This window comes from Geospiza fortis, unplaced genomic scaffold (assembly GCF_000277835.1).
Source record: "Geospiza fortis unplaced genomic scaffold, GeoFor_1.0 scaffold130, whole genome shotgun sequence".
Lineage (NCBI taxonomy): Eukaryota > Metazoa > Chordata > Aves > Passeriformes > Thraupidae > Geospiza > Geospiza fortis.
The window spans coordinates 3,436,746-3,453,798 of record NW_005054300.1 but is presented as its reverse complement, the minus strand read 5'-3'; the positions used below and the strand labels follow the sequence as shown (position 1 = coordinate 3,453,798).

Here is a 17,053-nt window from a genome sequence, read left to right as displayed (position 1 = left end):
ATGGAAAGTGAAAAGTTCAAGTGAAAATGTTCTTCTGTGATACTGATCTTTTATATGGCTCTTCTTCGCCTTCTGAAGTAAGTTTGAACTTGGAAGACTTTTGCCTAATTCAGGGAGTTGCACAGCAGGGCAGCCTCTCAGCCTGCTCACTGGCAGGAGTGAAAAGGAGCAAATCCAGAATTTCTCCAGAGGTTGTTGTGTGGTGCAGCTGAGTGGGAGTCTTACAGTGCACATCTGAATAACTCCTCTGGCTCAGAGGAACAAACTCTTCTGCCAAAATCTGTTGAACCATTTCAGTCTTCTTTTGCATCAGAAAAGTTTCCTTAAAACATATGCAGATGTCAGTATTCACCCACAATCGCTGATAATGTCTTACAAAACCTATGGATAATATTTCCTTTTTTGGATGCCTGGTGTCTCATCAGAGTGTGTCCAAAAATTTCAGCTTAAGTAATTTGATGCAAAATGGCATTTATATACTTTCTTTTTATTTGAATCAATTTCTGGTTTATCAGGGTGGATATATTTACAATAACCTTTTTTTCCCCAGCCTCAGTAGAAATAAAAATACTTACTATTTATAATATTAGAATTCAGGTGCGGGGACATTTCTCTTTGAGATGTTATAGAGGGGGAAAAATTTCCTGATTCTAGAAGCTACATATATCTAAGCCCAGCTCAGAGAAGTAGTTTAATATTATTACTGGTTGTAACTATGCTTGTTTAGGAGCACTTGAAAGTGCTTATGGAGGACATGAGTGTATGTTTCAAGTTTATTGAGTATTTAAGAATAGGCTAAATGAGCATATTTGCTGAATTGAAGTAATTTATCAGGTGAATAGACTTCAACCAGCAGCCACAGCTGAGTTGATGCTAATTCATAGGGATTCTTGACCTTGGTAATCAAATTATCAATTAAAAAACTTAAATAAGCGGCAAATTTCCCCAGGAATCGAGAAATTTTTTTTTGTTTTGTTTTGGTTTGGTTTTTTTTGGTTTTTTTTAATTAATGTGAGACTTCTCAGCAGTGAAACAGGATAGAGGGGAGAAATTAAATGTTCATTTCCCAGTATAGAACCTTCTCTTTATTTTCATAGAAACTAAATACACCATGTTCAAATATAAATTTCTTTCCTCCATTTTTTCCTCCATTAACTAGGAGCCAAAGGTCTTAACAGAAATCAATCCATGCAATTTATTTTTAACTTCACCCTGCTTAGCTACGATTGATTTTTATCTTTGCGATCGATGGTAGAGAAAACGGTTTGGCGGGACAATGGAGCACTCTCCAGCTTGTAGGGGCTGGTCTTTGAGTCTTTTATTGAAGGAATCATTAAAAGCTTATTATGAAACGAATAGGATGAAGACGTTTAAATGATGAACACGATTACACCTGTTTTACTGGTGAATAATGCCTGCTAGAGCTGATCTCCTCTCGCTCCTATTTAAAATGCTGGACAGCACTCCAGTGGGGGAAATTAATCCATACGAATGAAAGAAAGTGCATCCCACGTGCTAGTTAAAAGCTCTTGTTAAAGCAAGACAGGCAGTAAGTAGTTAGCTACTTTCCTATTCACTGCTGTGTGCTTTTCATCCATTTCTAGCACAGTTTCATTTTTTCTGTGCCAAGTATCACATTTGGAACTTCAGCCTAACCATCTCTTGATAAAAAAAAAATTATTAACATTTTCCTTTATTTATTTATTTATTATTGATTTTCTTTCTAGGGCTTTTTGTGATGTACTTTCTTTTATCACTCTCTCCCCTCCCATCACGCTGTCTGATTGATCAGCTGAAGATGTAAAGTATTGCTTTGGCAAACTCATATGTTTCCTCTGAAATCAAAAGAAGGCTTAATGTGTACAATTATGCTCTTCTCATAAGTTGATTTCTGTGTGGGTGATGTGCACCTGCAGCTCGGATGTGGCTTGTGTTTTGGTGTAACTGCACATTTTCTGCAGGATTTACTTTTAAAACAAATGCAATGCTTTTACTTGAGAATACTCTGTCCTTTAGCTGTGTCATCTTTGCTCTGAGGGGTGAGGGAGCTGAACAGGGACTGGGCCAGTATAATAAATGCTGCTTTGTCACAGCAAATTTTCTCTGATGGGTGTGATGCTCTAAAGAGTGTCATGTTTTCTAAGCCTGCTGAATTTACCAGGCAGCTTGGCGGTGCTTCATGCACAGAAATTCCACAGCACACTCAGGTTATTGCGGATTGTTCAATGACTGTGCACAAAACATGATGTTAATGAAAACCACAGGGAGATAATTCAGACTGGATGGTACCTGTCATGATGGAATTTATGCTAAGGCAGTGGAGATCCTCACTACACAAATCTCCGGAAGATTGCTTTTCCTGGTCATAGTGGGTAATCAAGAAGGAAGAGCATTACACTGGGTTCATGCTCTTCCTCATCTTCTGATCCTCTTGTGGCTGGAATTGTGGTTAGGCTTGGGAGAGGAGGCACAGCTTTTCAATCCTCATACTCACAAACCTATGCAGGGCCTAGGCAAGGCTGTCTCTGAAGAACCCCAAAATCCCTTGGTAAGGGTGACTCTTTTCTGCTTTAATCCACAGTTTGATTTGGGGGATTTTATGCTCACAAGGAGAAAGGGAACCTAAAATTAAAGCAATGTGGAGGGATGCCAGGGCTCCCTATGGAGATGGAGAACACAGATGCAGGATGCTGCTACAACACTGATACCAGCTCATTTGATGTTATTGGAAAGGAGGGGAACTCTACTGGAATGCAGAGGAATCACCTTGGAGAACAAGTGAGAGGTTTATTGAAAATAACATCAACTATATACTATTAAGAACTTAGTATCAACAAGAAGTGTAAAATTTGGTTATATGAGCTTTTTGCTCACTTTCCTGCAAATTCTTTGAGCAGCAGGAGGCAGATGGGGTCCTCCTTAGCCCAGGGGCCTTTCTGAGATTTAGTAATTTCATGTTTGTTCCATCAATATATGCCTTACATTGGAAATTATGAGTTCCAGCATAAGCCAGTCAGGAAGATGATAAAGAAGCCTCATACACAGTGATCTACAATTCCCCACATCACCTAGGGCTTCTTTACAGTCTGAGACCTCTTAACTCATTCTGCTTGCCTTCCAAACTCTTTTAGATAAACAGGTGTTTTTGCCTAGAGGAACTTCAATCTAAAGAAAAAAAGAAGGAAGCAAGCTTTAAAGCTTGCTTTTAAATAATCATATTCAATCATTAACATGAGAAATGGCTTTGTGTGTTCCTAGACATGTCACAGAAATTACTGAGATAAAAAGATTCCATGACAAATTTTAGGTACTTTTCTGCAGCCTTGTGAACGTATTTGTTTTCTTCTATGTTTGATGCAGTCAGTCTCATTACAGGTCAGGAGGGGGAATGAGCCAACATATCCAGACTTTCAGGGCTTTCAAAGAGAAATTTCTCATGTTTCTCTTCTTAAGTGCCAGCTGATATAAATTAGATGAGACTTTTTTCTTGAATGTGGAAATATTAAAGAAAAGTAGTGGCTCATGAGTGGAGGGAGGAAAAAAAAAACCACAGGTTAGGAAAGACAGATGTGTTTAATGACAAACACATTTGTCTGTGGGAATAATTTCTACTGGCCAGGAGCCCAATTAAACACATAAAGTAGAAATCCAGAAAAACAGATTAATGATCCAGTCATTAGCAATGGAGGAAGAAAAAGACAAACCCAGCTAATTCTGTACTGAGCATAACAGATGAGCTCACAGCAAATAATTGGGTGACATTCATCAAATGTGAACTGAAAGGAGGCATTGGAGGGCAAAACACTGCCATAATCTCTGGGATTTACAGTGTTGGAGCCTTTGCTCATAGGAAAAGGAAAAGTTCATCAAAATAAATTAAGTTGGGCCTTCCAAAATTCATTCTGTACCATGGTGCTTGCCAAAACTTTATTGGAGGCTTGATCATTTTTTTGGAACTGTTATAACTGTGCATGTAAATCATGCGAAGATGAGACCCTGGCTGGGAAAAGCTTACACAACTCCTGCCAACAGAATTGTGGGTGGCTTCGTATTAACTGGCTCAGGAAGACCACAAACCTCAAATATTTCTATTTCTAAACCTTGTCAAGGTGACCTAGTCCAGGTGGAAGCCTGAAAGGGAATTTAACTATTGCATACTGAACTTTCACAGTGTTTTAATCCTAACTTTCTGCATTTAAAAACCAGACAAACAAACAAGTAATTCAAACAAACCCCCTCCAGGTACCAGTTTTCAGTGGGATAAAGCCAAAATAATGGTGTAAAACCTTTTGAGTGTGGCAGACTTGTAGCAGAACTTGTTGTGGCACAGAAAGTGGAAGTTGATCACCCCTTGATATTTTTGCCACTCTATTTTCACTGGATTAACTGGAAGATTGTTGGACTGTTCCCAATCTAAATTGGTCATCACAGCATTTACAAAGTGTGTGAATATTCATGTCCTCATCTACAAGTTGAAGACCATGTCTCAGCCCATCAGAAGATGTGGATATTGAATACAGGGTTCTTAGTAAGTAGTCACTGGACATATTCAGTTCATGTGAGAATTGAGAATTTGGGGTTTCCAATGGAGGCCATAAATATTAAAAATGAAGAGGGGATATTTAAATATTCCCTGTGCTATTTAGACAATATCTAGAAGTATGGGAATTCTTTGAGTAGTGCTTGTAGAGTTGAGAGATATAAAATTACTGCAAACATGAATTTTGCCTTTTAGCTGGACTCAGTATGAATCAACTGCACAGTCTCTTCTCTCCTGTGAAAATTTTATTTTGATGAGGAAGTATTAAATGGGAAATATATCTTTCAGAAGTAGCACTCACTGACCTTATTCAGCCTGCAGAAGAGAAGGCTGCAGGGAGACATTAGGGCACCTTCCAGTACCTAAAGTGGCTATAAGAGAGCTGGAGAGTGACTTCGGACAAGGGCGTGGAGTGTCAGGACAAGGAGGAATGGCTTTGAACTGAAAGAGGGTAGAATTAGATTAGATACAAGGAAGAACTGGATGATCTTTAAGGTCCCAACCTAGACCATTGTGTAATTCAGCTCAGAGCAGGACCCTGAAATGGTCACTGCTGTGTCAGTACACAGTGCACTTTCTATGAAGTGAGAGTCCAGTGACTGCTGTTTTCTCCCTGTCTCTTCTATTGGCTTGTTCTGGGTCCACAGACAAGTTGCTTTAGATTTTCCTGTTTGTGTTTACCCTTGGCTTTAGCTAAATGTTATCTGTATAGAGTTTATTTGCTGTCATGTAGGCCATTCTTATGACCTTATGCCATGTGTGCTGTAATAGTGGCTGATTTTTTCTCTTGAGGGTACTAAGTACAGTTTTGTTGACATTACAAGTAAAAATGGGAAAAATATGAAGGGGAAGTCTTAGTGTAGAACCTGGTCCTACTTCTAAACCTCCCTTTCTTTCCAGTTTTTCAAACTGTCAATGGAAAAGCCTTGAGTTGATTAGATATCAAATTTCATGACCAATAATAGCGTGTCCTTCAAATGACAGCTTCTCCAGGGAAGAAAGTCACTATCTAGAGGTGATATCATTGCTGAGAATACAATTGATGCTGTAGCAATGTTCTATGTAAGCTCATTCTCAAATATCACTGTCAGATAAAGAAAGAATATCTAGGAGAGAATCTAGGACCTTTCTCTTAGCTTTATTGGAAACCTAAGAAGCCAACAAGTGATATTCCATACAAAAGACAAGTGTTTTGTGCATTATTTTATCTTAAGACCTGCAAGACTGCCAAACCATCAGAATGTAGGAAATGCACTGATGTAAGCCTTGTTTTAGCCAGGTCTGAGATGGTGCCAGAGAGAACACCTACAGCAAGAATAAATGACTCCTGACAGGTTTTAGAGCCCATATTTTACAGATTATCTGTGTTAGATCTCATTGATGCATGGCATTTTTGCATAGGCTTTAGTTAATTCAGTCCATAAAACTGCAGATTTGGATGTCTATCGGTTCCCCCCACGCACATCCGTTTTCAGAGAGTATAATTTCAGATAAACCAGTTTCATAGTGACAGAGGGCATCTAAGAGCTTAGCTCCAGCTTTCCAAGAGCACATTTACAGTTAGCAGTAAATGGTGCTAGTGTGGATCTCTGCTGCTAGTCACTGTAAAAGGTTGTTGGAAGCCAATCCTGGCCTCAAGGGACTTACAGTGCAGACAAGGCTGAGAAGCAGCAAAGAGGGATTATCTCCTACTTACAGGGGAAGAACAGAAGCACAGAGACTTTAAATTACTTGCCCAAGGTAACTGAGCTGGACCATGTGATGATCCTCCTTTTCCTCCCACTCAGCACTTTTTTCCTGAGATGTTAAAATCACACTGGATTTGAATCATAAGAGACAAAATGGAAAGTTCAATAGCACAGTTTAAATGATTCTTCATCCCTCTCAGGTTTGTGATTTCTTTGGAGTTACCCAGATGCCTTTAGGGGCAGCTGTGCCTGTCATAGAAAATACACCTGAAAGAAAGCTTGTCAAGCACTTTTAGAGTGTCATCACAGAGTGTCTCAGAAGGGTCATCACTGACTTTCTTTGGTGTTTCCATAGGTGACAACTGGTGGAAGAGCAACTTACTATGTGTCATACAGACGGGAGCCCTTTGCACAGATTAAATTACCCAAATACTCCCTTCCTAAGGTGAGTCCACCATTTGTGAACATAGACATGTAATATCTTGGGAAGCCAAATATGTGATGTTCCAGAAGGTGAAGTGACAGGTCCTTCACTTGGACCACAACAACCCCACATAGTGTTACAGGCTGGGGACAGAGAGTCTGGAGAGGGGCTCGGTGGAAAAGGACCTGGGGGTGCTGGTTGACAGCAGCTGAACATGAGCCAGCAGCTCCTGATGTAGCTAAAAGGCAAATGATATCTTTGTATCAAAAATATTGTTGCCACCAGGGCTAGGAAAATGACCTATTATAATACAGATTTGTTGGTGGCCCTGATTTAGAATTGGTGCATGCTATAAAATCAGGGGTACTTTTGTAATTTAAAGATCAGAAGTACTTTAAGGCTAGGTGTCATGGAAAAGTCTTTGAGCCATGTAAAGGAGGATTGTTTATGCTGCCCTTAGTTACTAGAATATTTTTGCTGTACAGTAATAACTATCTGTCATGTGCAGATTAATGAACTCTGCTGGAGTTGTACGTGTGTGAGGTTGGCACCAGGTAATGCAATATTTCCACTGTAACTGGTAAAAACAGATGGAAGTCATTGGGCATTTTGCTTTATTTTTGCACTGTTGGAATAGGTTGGGTACCTCCTTAATCTTTAAGGAATTACAGCTCCTGGGCAAGAACAAACCTCCTGTTTTAGTCTTCTTTTGTTGAGGGAAATGGCAAATCTCCCACTGATTGTACTCATTGGGATAGAATTAGGCCCTCAAAAGGTTTTGCTCCCCATCTCATGCTGATAGGATATGTTAGGTCTATTAGAAACAGTCCATTTAATCAATCCTAACTTTTCATCTAGATACCTCACACGAAAGATTAAGATGCCTCCTAGGCAGCATGAGGATATTGAGCTGATCTTCCTCCAGATATTCTTTCCTGAAATCAGGTCACTCCATCCTTTGGGAGACTTCCAGAATTATGATTTCTTGATGCAGAAAGAGTGCAAGGAATTAATCAAGGCCTCTTGGCCTCTAGAGAAAGTTTAAATAGGTACAAATAGATAAATGGAGTCTCATATAACCACAGTCATTTTGCTTCTAGCTGAACCTGTGTCAGTTTGTTCAACAATGGTAGCAAGGATGAAGTGTTCCAATACTCATCACCACCCTGAAAGTAATTTCCATGAACCTGTTTTAAAATAATACCAAGAAAATGCACTGCCAAATCTCTTTGATGTTAAAACTAAATGGGGAAACCCTTGCTAGACTTTTTTGTACCTTGGTCAGCAGCAGAAATCCAACAAAGGTTAGTGAGTGGATTATTTGATAGCCCCTATATTGTGGGATAATTATCTCAGATAAACTCTCAATAGGAAAGTGTGTTATTAAAAATCACTATCAGCAGTAGCTCAAACTGATACCTATACCTCACCTTCAAATAAATGTGAACTCCAAGGTTTTTTTATACCATCCCTTGCCAGTTGGAAGCACAAGCCCATTATTTCAGCATGAGAATGAAAATTATCACTGCTTTTAGCCTGGTGCCATATGATGCTTAGTGATTATGAAGACTCCAGGCTCCAAGGCTGTGAATCTTCCATGAGTAATAAAACCGACTTACCAATTTATAAATAAAAAATGAAACTGGATGAAATTCCTTGAAGGTACCAAAAATGAAGAAAGCAAAAACCCTTCGCCCAGCTGGTGATTATTTAAAAAGTGAAATGCAGAAAAGTCACAATGCTTGTAATTTATTGGCTTGCTCTAACAGAAAGTTGTTAAACATACCTATAATTCATGCTCCATCTCCATTCTTTCATAATTCATGGTAATTACTACATGTCCCGAAGGGCAAAGAAATACAGAGATCCTCAGTAACAGGCCTTTTGTCTTCTTTTAACAGGACATGCATATTATCAGCACAGATGAGAATCAGGTGTTTGCAGCTGTTCAAGAGTGGAACCAGAATGACACCTATAACCTGTACATCTCGGACACCCGAGGGGTCTACTTCACCCTGGCCTTGGAAAATGTGAAAAGCAGCCGAGGACTGGAGGGGAATATTGTCATTGACCTTTATGAGGTATGCAGTAAAGGCCACCCTGCAAAGAGCAGCAGTGGCCTGCTAGTTCAAGCAAGTGTAAATCTCTTACCCAACCTCCCAGGATTTTCAGTTGTTTTAGGATTGCCCTGAGGCATTTCCTGGATTTGATGCGGATTTGACTCATGTGGGAATAGATGTAGTTATTCTGCTATAGGTGCAACAACTGGGTGGGTTCAAGTCAATGACTGGGTAGCTATTTGTCATTTCCAAAAGGGAAAACCATTATCCTTCTCATCCTAATATGGATATCCATAGAAAGACTAAACATACCTTTTTTTCCCCTTGGGCATCTGGAGACACCTGCTCACAGGCAAGGAATCTGGACTTCACCTTCATGAGCACTGAACAGTTTGTGAACTACAACCAAAAATTTGTAGGTGCCTCTTGCCCAGAGATGACAGATGGACAACTTCTACCCCAAACTATCTTCCATCCTCATGCTTCTTCCAAGCCTGTCAGCGTTGGCCAGCAGCAGTGCATTCAGAGCAGTTCCAGTTCCTGGTTTCTTCAGAGCATTCTGGTTTTGGTGTGTTATTATTTGTTGGATGGAAGATCTGCTGAGATGCAGGGCTCAGTGCTTTGCCAGCAGCAAACAACTAATCAGTAATAGGAATAGAAATGGTTGCAGGCTGATTACTACTGTTACACAGAGAAAGTTCTTGCAGCTGCATGCAAAGGTTATGACTATACATTTTATTATTTCAGCCAAAATAATGCTCATTTAACAACATAATCAATTTGTTTATAAAAATCCAGGTAGTTTAAGTCAGTGAGGGAAAATTCACAAATAACACATTGATTAGTGTGAAGGACAGGGTTTATGTTTTTTCTTCACCTGGTTAAATATATTTTCCTGCCTCTGAAAAAGTATATTTCTTTGCTATGATGAACCAGCTAAAATTAACATGCATTGTCTCACATTCCTGAGCAAACCTGTGTACTCCCCAGTGGTATATCATAGACTTTTCACTGTTAAATGCTAATAAATTTTTACAGAGTCATTTAAAGAGTAGTATCACTCCAGGGGCTTGAGAGTAGAAGGATTTGCATTGTGACAGTTGCCAGGAAGTTGCAGATTGGCAGAAAATATCTTCTTCCTGTCTCACTTTCACAGCTGTGCAACAGAGACCAGACTCAACGTGAAATCTTTTTGGGGATGTTTTGACAGGACCATATTCTGCTGGAATGGGTTCTGCTGACAAAAATCAAAACCTTTGAAACAACTGGCTTGATTTGTCAGAATTTGGATGTGGAAGGAAAGCGAAGAAATCAAGTTTGCAAAACATCAGTGTCACAGCATGTTCAGGATTCCCATCTTTTGTAATGATTTTTTTTTTCTGGTACACAAAAGGATCCCACACTGCTTCTGATGTGATCTTCTGTGTCCCCTGTTTTGGCAGTCTGTGGAGGCAGTGGGACAGATCCCATCCTCAAGCTCACAGAGCTCATGTGTGACCTGGTGCATGCTGCACCTTCAAGCTCATCATCAGCTTATCTGCAAGAACTCAATGAAATCCAAAAGTGGGCTGTTTCCTAGGGACTTGCTCTGTGACCATCCTTGTCTTTTTCTTCCAAAGAGAGAAACCACACAAGACCTTTCAGCTCTGCAAGATATTCCTTTAGTGCCATTTGATGTTCTAAGACTTGACTGAGATGCCTTCCTTGCTTTTATGGAGGCTTTCCACTCCTGAGAGTGCTCAGATGGACATTGCTTTTGGCCTGTTCTTCCGATGTATTTTTTTTCATCTCTCTCCCTTTTTCCTAGGTAGCAGGGATCAAAGGCATATTCCTGGCTAACAGGAAGGTGGATGACCAGATCAAGACTTTCATTACCTACAACAAAGGCAGAGACTGGCGTTTGCTACAGGCACCGGACACTGATCTAAGAGGGGATCCTGTACTTTGCCAGCTGGTGAGTGGCAGATCTTTTCCAAGGCACAACTGGCTCTTTCAGAGCTGCTTATTGAAGTCACTAGGTTAACAAAACTCCCCATGTTTTCTCTCTTGACTTTCTGTGTGTTAAATGAATTCAGTAAGTTTCTTTATCTATAGCTTCATAGGTTTTAAGGGCAAATTCTGACCATCTTTCTTGATGTATTTAATAGCATTCAAATCAGAATAAGAAAATTGCTGGGGAAAAGTTCTCCAGATCAGATTGTTGTTAAAACAAGGGCAGACATGCTTGTTTGTAGTGCAGAGTTCCTGCTTATCCATCAAAGGAACATATAACCTATGTGTGCTAAGAGCAAAAGGGTCATTTTCAGAAGGATCAGAGCATCTGTGTGCAGTCACCAAGGGTTCCTCATTTAATTTGATGAATGTTAAAGCTTCTGCCTTTTGTTTGTTTTCTGTCAACAGCCCTTTTGCTCGCTGCACTTGCGCCTGCAGCTCTCAGAGAATCCATACACTTCAGGGAGTATTTCCAGCAAAGAGACAGCTCCTGGGCTGCTGGTGGCCACAGGTAAGAGCATCAGTGCTTCTCACTGCTCACCCATACCTCCCTGAGAGCCTGAGAATATATGAGGTATTCCCCACTGGTGTAAAGCCTTTCAGCTCTGTTTCAGCAAGTGCTGATCTAATTCACATTAACTCCCATTTGCTTTGGGCTAGGAGAAGTCACATGGCCACAAGTTCAAAAAAGATTTCAGGTATTTGTTGCTCTACAGTGACCCATTTGCAGATCTAAGCCCACACTTTTAGGGTACCATTACCCAGTGGCATTACTAAGTCCTCTCATGCTGTTACAAACACTGGACATGTCTGCCTGTTTGCTGCAGGGGCCATGAAGGAGATTAGTACCCAAGGGCTACACTCAAAAGTCCCACCTTTTGAGTAGCAAGCACAGAGTTGTCACAAAGCCTGTCAGGTGAAGCCTGGGCTTCCTGGGTGCCTGTCTTGTGCATAGCACCTACTTTTAACTCTGCACTGCTGCAAGACTAGCAGCATTAATCAACACTGCATGGGCCATTGGTGTTGTGGGCTGTTCTGCAAAATAGTGCTTTGGCAGGTTGTGTTGTTTAAATGACAGCCTGCTACAATACTTCATGGTGGCAGTGGCAGAGCCACTGTAATTAATCCACAGGATGGATGGGGCTACCAACCACCCTCAGCTCTGTGGGAGCTGCTGGCTAACAAAGTGGTTCCAGGATGGCTGGTGCTATTGAAAGCTGGCCTCTGAGCCATGGAGGCAGTTCCTGTCTTTTGAAATGGAGCCTCTTAACTACACTCAAATATGTTGTCTGGATAGCTTAACTGTTCTTTCTAAGGCTCAGTTTATCTCCTTGGTCCTGTTCAGCATAGCAGTGGCCTGCAAGTGTGGGCAGTTAGCATATTGTCTGCATGAATTTACACTACCTCCTCCAACCATTTTCATTCTCATGTCCTTCTGTGCTTCAGTGTGTTTGCCAGACTAAGGCAGAACCTGAGACGGGTTCCCTTCATGACATTTATATCTCAACAAGGGAAATGCCATGTGATTTCCAGTTCACTGATCCAGGCCAAATGAAGTGAGATAATTTGGTTCAAACCTCCAGATATCCCCATGCATAGCCAAGTGGAGTCATCACTCCTGGCAGGTTGCACATGCTAGATGGATGCTTAGGAACAAGCCCTACTCATGATGCTGTAATTACAAAAGCTTTTTTTTTTTTAACCTTTTAGGAAGCAAATAGAGGCAGCAGGGCTGTGAGATTCTAGGCATTGATCTAAATTGTTAGTAAATTAGGTTCTTTTCAAACTGCCAGTGCATGGGATGAATGCTTTCCCAGTCTAACAATTAACCTTTAAAAGGCAGAATATAATTTCTGCCTTACTGCTTTGTAGATGAAAAAACCTTACCTGTTGGGAATATACACATCTGTTTCCACTAACCAGTTTCTCAACAGCAGGAGCATCTCACCATGTTGCTGAATGTATTCAAGGATAAGCTTTGCAATTTTTCCTCACAAGTGTTTGCTGCTCAAACACTTCATTTACAGTGAGGCATTTCCAGCAATGATTGGAAACTTGGACACTTGGTACAGGACAGAGGTTAGATTCCTGCAAATGGAAGAGTTATGTTTTATTATCTAATTGTACAGCTGCTAAATCCTCTTGACTTTTTTGGGAGTTACATTTTGTGAGGTTCAAATGCAGCAGCTGAAACTAGAGGAAGAGAGTGAAGGAAATAATGGAACAGCTTTGCACAGAAAGACAGAATGAAGTGATAACAACCAAATTATTGCCTTTTTACTTCCTTTCCTTGCCTCCATTTGTAAATCTACATTTGAAAATTTGGAGTTTTCATTTTGATGTTTAAAATATAATGATACAAAACTTACACTGTTACCTTTAAATTAGTGTCTAATTCTTGAGGACTTCCACTCATGATAAGATACTGGGCTAAGAAGATCTTTGAACTGAAACAGTAGATTTATCCTCTTGAACATGGATGTACCTACAGACTGTCCTTCTATATGGTTGCCCACATCAGGTTTTCCTTATAGCCTCATCTAAAACAGTTGGTGACTCTTGCTGGTGTCAGGGAAGAAAATTAGGTAGATGGACAGTATGACATTCCCTATATCCTGAGCACTGATGAAAACACCCTTCTTGAGTTGTGCTGCCTCCCAGAGCCAGAACTTTTTTGAAATAGCATTGACACAATAATGTGGTTAGTTGAATTCTGTGATGGTAACAGGGGAGTGTCAGCCTATTTTAATTTCTAATTTTCCAGCATTAAATGTCAGAAATTTAATTAACATTTTCATTAGTGTGTTCATCCACAGAAGAATGTCTGACACTTGTGTTGCAGGCAATATTGGCTCTGAACTTTCCTACACAGAGGTTGGCGTGTTCATCTCTTCTGATGGTGGCAATTCCTGGAGACAGGTATGTTTTGCACGGCCAAGGAAAGCACAGAGCCTTTGTTATTCTTCTGACTCTTCACTTCCCAGGGGAGTGGAGCACTCATGCAGTATTTTGTTTGCAGATCTTTGAGGAGGAGTACAACGTTTGGTTTCTGGACTGGGGAGGGGCACTAGTGGCCATGAAACACACGTCAGTGCCCATCCGGCACATGTGGTAAGGAAACTTGGTACTTTGAGAGGCTGTCGTGTCTATAAAATGAGCAGGTGAAGTCATTCTTATCTATGTTTTACCACCATTTTGGTTTTATTGATGAATATTATGATTATTGCACCATTTTATAAATATACTGGCTCCATACGTAATCACCTGCGTGTATGGATTACTCTTTGCACGGGTAATGTACTATGAGCGTCAAGGTGGGGTTTCTTTCCTACAGACACACATACACTAAGTCATCCTTTGGGCTTCAGGTATTTCTGAAAGGATGTGTCTCTTGTTTCTACATTTTGTTTGCAGAATTTAACATTAATCTGGTAAGACAGATAAAGGGAGGGAGAGGAGAGGGCAGTAGGTGTAGATAAGGACAACAGAGATATGTTGCTAACCCCTCTAGTATTTGACTATCAATTTCCAGAGATACTGTGGTGGCAACTGATTAGAGTTGGAGGTGAAATAGGGCAAAATGATTTCTCAGTTGAAGACACTGTTTTGCTATAAATGGGTTATAACAGCCTAAGCACTAAAGATACCACTCAAAATTATCCTCTTCTTAGCTCTTGCCCCTCTGACTCCTGCACCGGCTACACATTCTGAAATTCATAACTAATACTGTTTACAGAAAATGGCTGTGTTAGTACCACCTTCAATCTTGGGTCTTGATTAAAAGAGAGGCATATCTAATGGACTGATGCACATAGCTTCTAATGTTGTTTAGAAGTGAATTAGTTAGAAATAGATTTCAGAGACAAGATGTGTTCCTGTGTACAATACTGGGTTGTCTCTCAGCTTGATGGTGCTAAGCACATGTCTATTACTTTGCATGCAGAACAGGAAATGTGGTCTTCAGTCAAATAGAGAAAGCAATGGTATTTGGCAGCAGTGATGAGGTGTTAAGGGCTCCTCTACCTGAGTCATTATTGTACAAAATCCTCCAGTGAAATTGCAGTCATTACAACTATGGACACCTCAAGACAGGTTGACTTCACCCATTTATAAGCTCATGTTCTGGAGATGTACTTTGAAGACATTAGCAGCTATTTTTTCAATATAAAAAGCTCCTGGACTTAATGTTTCTGACCTGACAGATAACTCTGGGATGAATGCAACATAGATTTCTTTAAAAGTTTGAATATATTGCATTTGAGCCCATTTCTTTGCCACCTGAAGCAAAGAAATGACTGCTTTATTCACAGTGTGATAGTGGACTGTTAACCACAGGATGTATTGGCTCCATAACTGGACACAGAGAGGAGAGCAGTAACAGGGCAGACTCCAAAGGCTGAGCTGCAGACTCCAGTCTGTGCTGTGAATGTGTTGGGGTGTGACTGGAAGCCTCTGATGGGTAACTCTGTTGTCATGGCTATAACTAAAGTGCTCTCAGGAAAGAGGACGTCAGGACCATGTCCCAGTCTTCAGACCAAACCAAGGATGAGTCAAGGAAGGAGAAATTTGTGTTAGTCCAGGGTGGATGTCACTGGCAGTAAAACCAAGGATGAGTCAAGGAAGGAGAAGTTTGTGTTAGGGGTGGGTGTCACTGGCAGTGGGTGCATCAGACTGCAGCAAGTTGAGTTCTGGAAGAGTGAAAGGTGAGCCCCTTATGGAAAAAGCTACAAGTCACATGTTAAGCATTAGTTACTGCATTATTCAAGCCAGGTGCAACTGTTTTAATTGTGTCTTTAATTTTGAAGGCTCTTCAGGCATAAAAAGCACGTTACTACAAATGCCTGTACTTACATATTGGGAAAGATTTGGTCACAGGTTGACTTTTCATAGGAGCCGACAGCTCAGTTCACCTTTGTTTGCAGAGGCTCATTTCAGATGCTCTCCTTTCACAATAAGTCTCCTGAAATGGTGTGTGCAGTTCTGAGTGCCCCACCCACTCTATTAAATGAGTAGTGATTTAGATTTGTTATCAATAAGCTCCAACAGGTTTCCTTCAAAACTGTACCCTTAGGGGCTTTGGAATTTGCTTCATATTGCTTCAGTAGGCACCTGTTTTATGGGCAGGAGTGGAATAGATTAAAGGGTACATGTAAATCCATTAGTTCTCAGGCTGAGACATTGTACAATAAGTTTCATGCTGGAGAAAAGAGGGGAGGATAATTGAAAAGCTGAGAGAACTTTAGCTAAGCTAATGAAGCATGCTGTTCCCCAGAAGTTGAAATGCTATTTGGAGAGATAAGCATGCAAGCAGAACGCATACAAATGCACAGGTGTGTGGGAAGATACATACATTTAAATAAATAGATTTAGGACAGATAATCTTTCTGTGTGCTGTTGTGCTCCCAGAGTTCTGTCTTAGGTGTAAAGTTAACTTCCCATTCTTGCACAGGTGCATTCTGAGACAGGTGAAGGTGTCTTGTTAAGTGACATGAGGGACAGAGAGTTAGGGAATGGTGACTGCCAGTCTTGGCTTTCCACACCAGAGATCTGAGGTTGGTGTAACCCATGGTTTATAATACACACTACAGTGGCCTCCTGGTCCTTTGGTGGTGTGTCAGATATCCCCTGCTTGGAGCAGGGGGGATTCAGTGTTCATCAAGAGCCTCCCAGACAGATTCAGGTGCTCAGATCCCTGTGTGTGCACACACATTCAACACCTCACTCCCACAAATAAGCTAAATTTGCCTTTAAGTACTCATAGGGCTAGAGAGATTGTAGCTAATGCCATATGGCATTGATACAGGGATGGGTCAAAATGTCCTGTGGTGGTGAAAGCAATTTTCATGCATTCAGTCCAGGGTTGCTTATGCTCTGAGTAGTGCTTCATGCCAGGTGCTATTCCAGACCCAGAAACAGGTCTTGGCAAAGCCTCTTGATCCCTTGAGGTCTGATGTACAGCTGCATAAAGTATATACATGCACTTATTGCCAGTGTTTATGCTTTCTAAAGCTTTGATCTTTCAAAGTACATCAGGAACATGAATTTAGTGGGCTGGGAAATGGCAAAGATTGGAGCTTGTCTGTAAATCCGGCTGCTGGAGCTTGCAGACCTTAGCCAACATTTAATTGCTGCATTTGCTCTAGAGTAAGTTTTTATGCGTATAAATGTTGTCTGCTTCTATCCCAGGGTGAGTTTTGATGAGGGAAGATCCTGGACTAAATACAGTTTCACATCAACACCACTTTTTGTGGATGGATCCCTTGTAGACCCTGGCATAGAGACCCAGATAATGACGTAAGTATGGCAGCTCCAATTTGAAATTGTGATGGCACAAGGGGTGCATGGAGAT

The 17,053-nt window shown here is 40.7% G+C and overlaps 1 protein-coding gene across 1 annotated transcript in view; it reads left to right on the top strand.

Annotated features, from left to right (window-relative positions):
* SORCS3 (sortilin related VPS10 domain containing receptor 3) overlaps window positions 1-17,053 on the top strand; it is a 180,806-nt gene that overhangs the window by 115,796 nt on the left and 47,957 nt on the right. Inside the window, exons 8-14 of the mRNA XM_005416385.2 lie at window positions 6,584-6,673; window positions 8,554-8,733; window positions 10,520-10,666; window positions 11,113-11,215; window positions 13,547-13,623; window positions 13,724-13,815; window positions 16,891-16,998. Coding sequence (XP_005416442.2) covers window positions 6,584-6,673; window positions 8,554-8,733; window positions 10,520-10,666; window positions 11,113-11,215; window positions 13,547-13,623; window positions 13,724-13,815; window positions 16,891-16,998 — 797 coding nt within the window. The remainder of the gene's footprint in view (window positions 1-6,583; window positions 6,674-8,553; window positions 8,734-10,519; window positions 10,667-11,112; window positions 11,216-13,546; window positions 13,624-13,723; window positions 13,816-16,890; window positions 16,999-17,053) is intronic.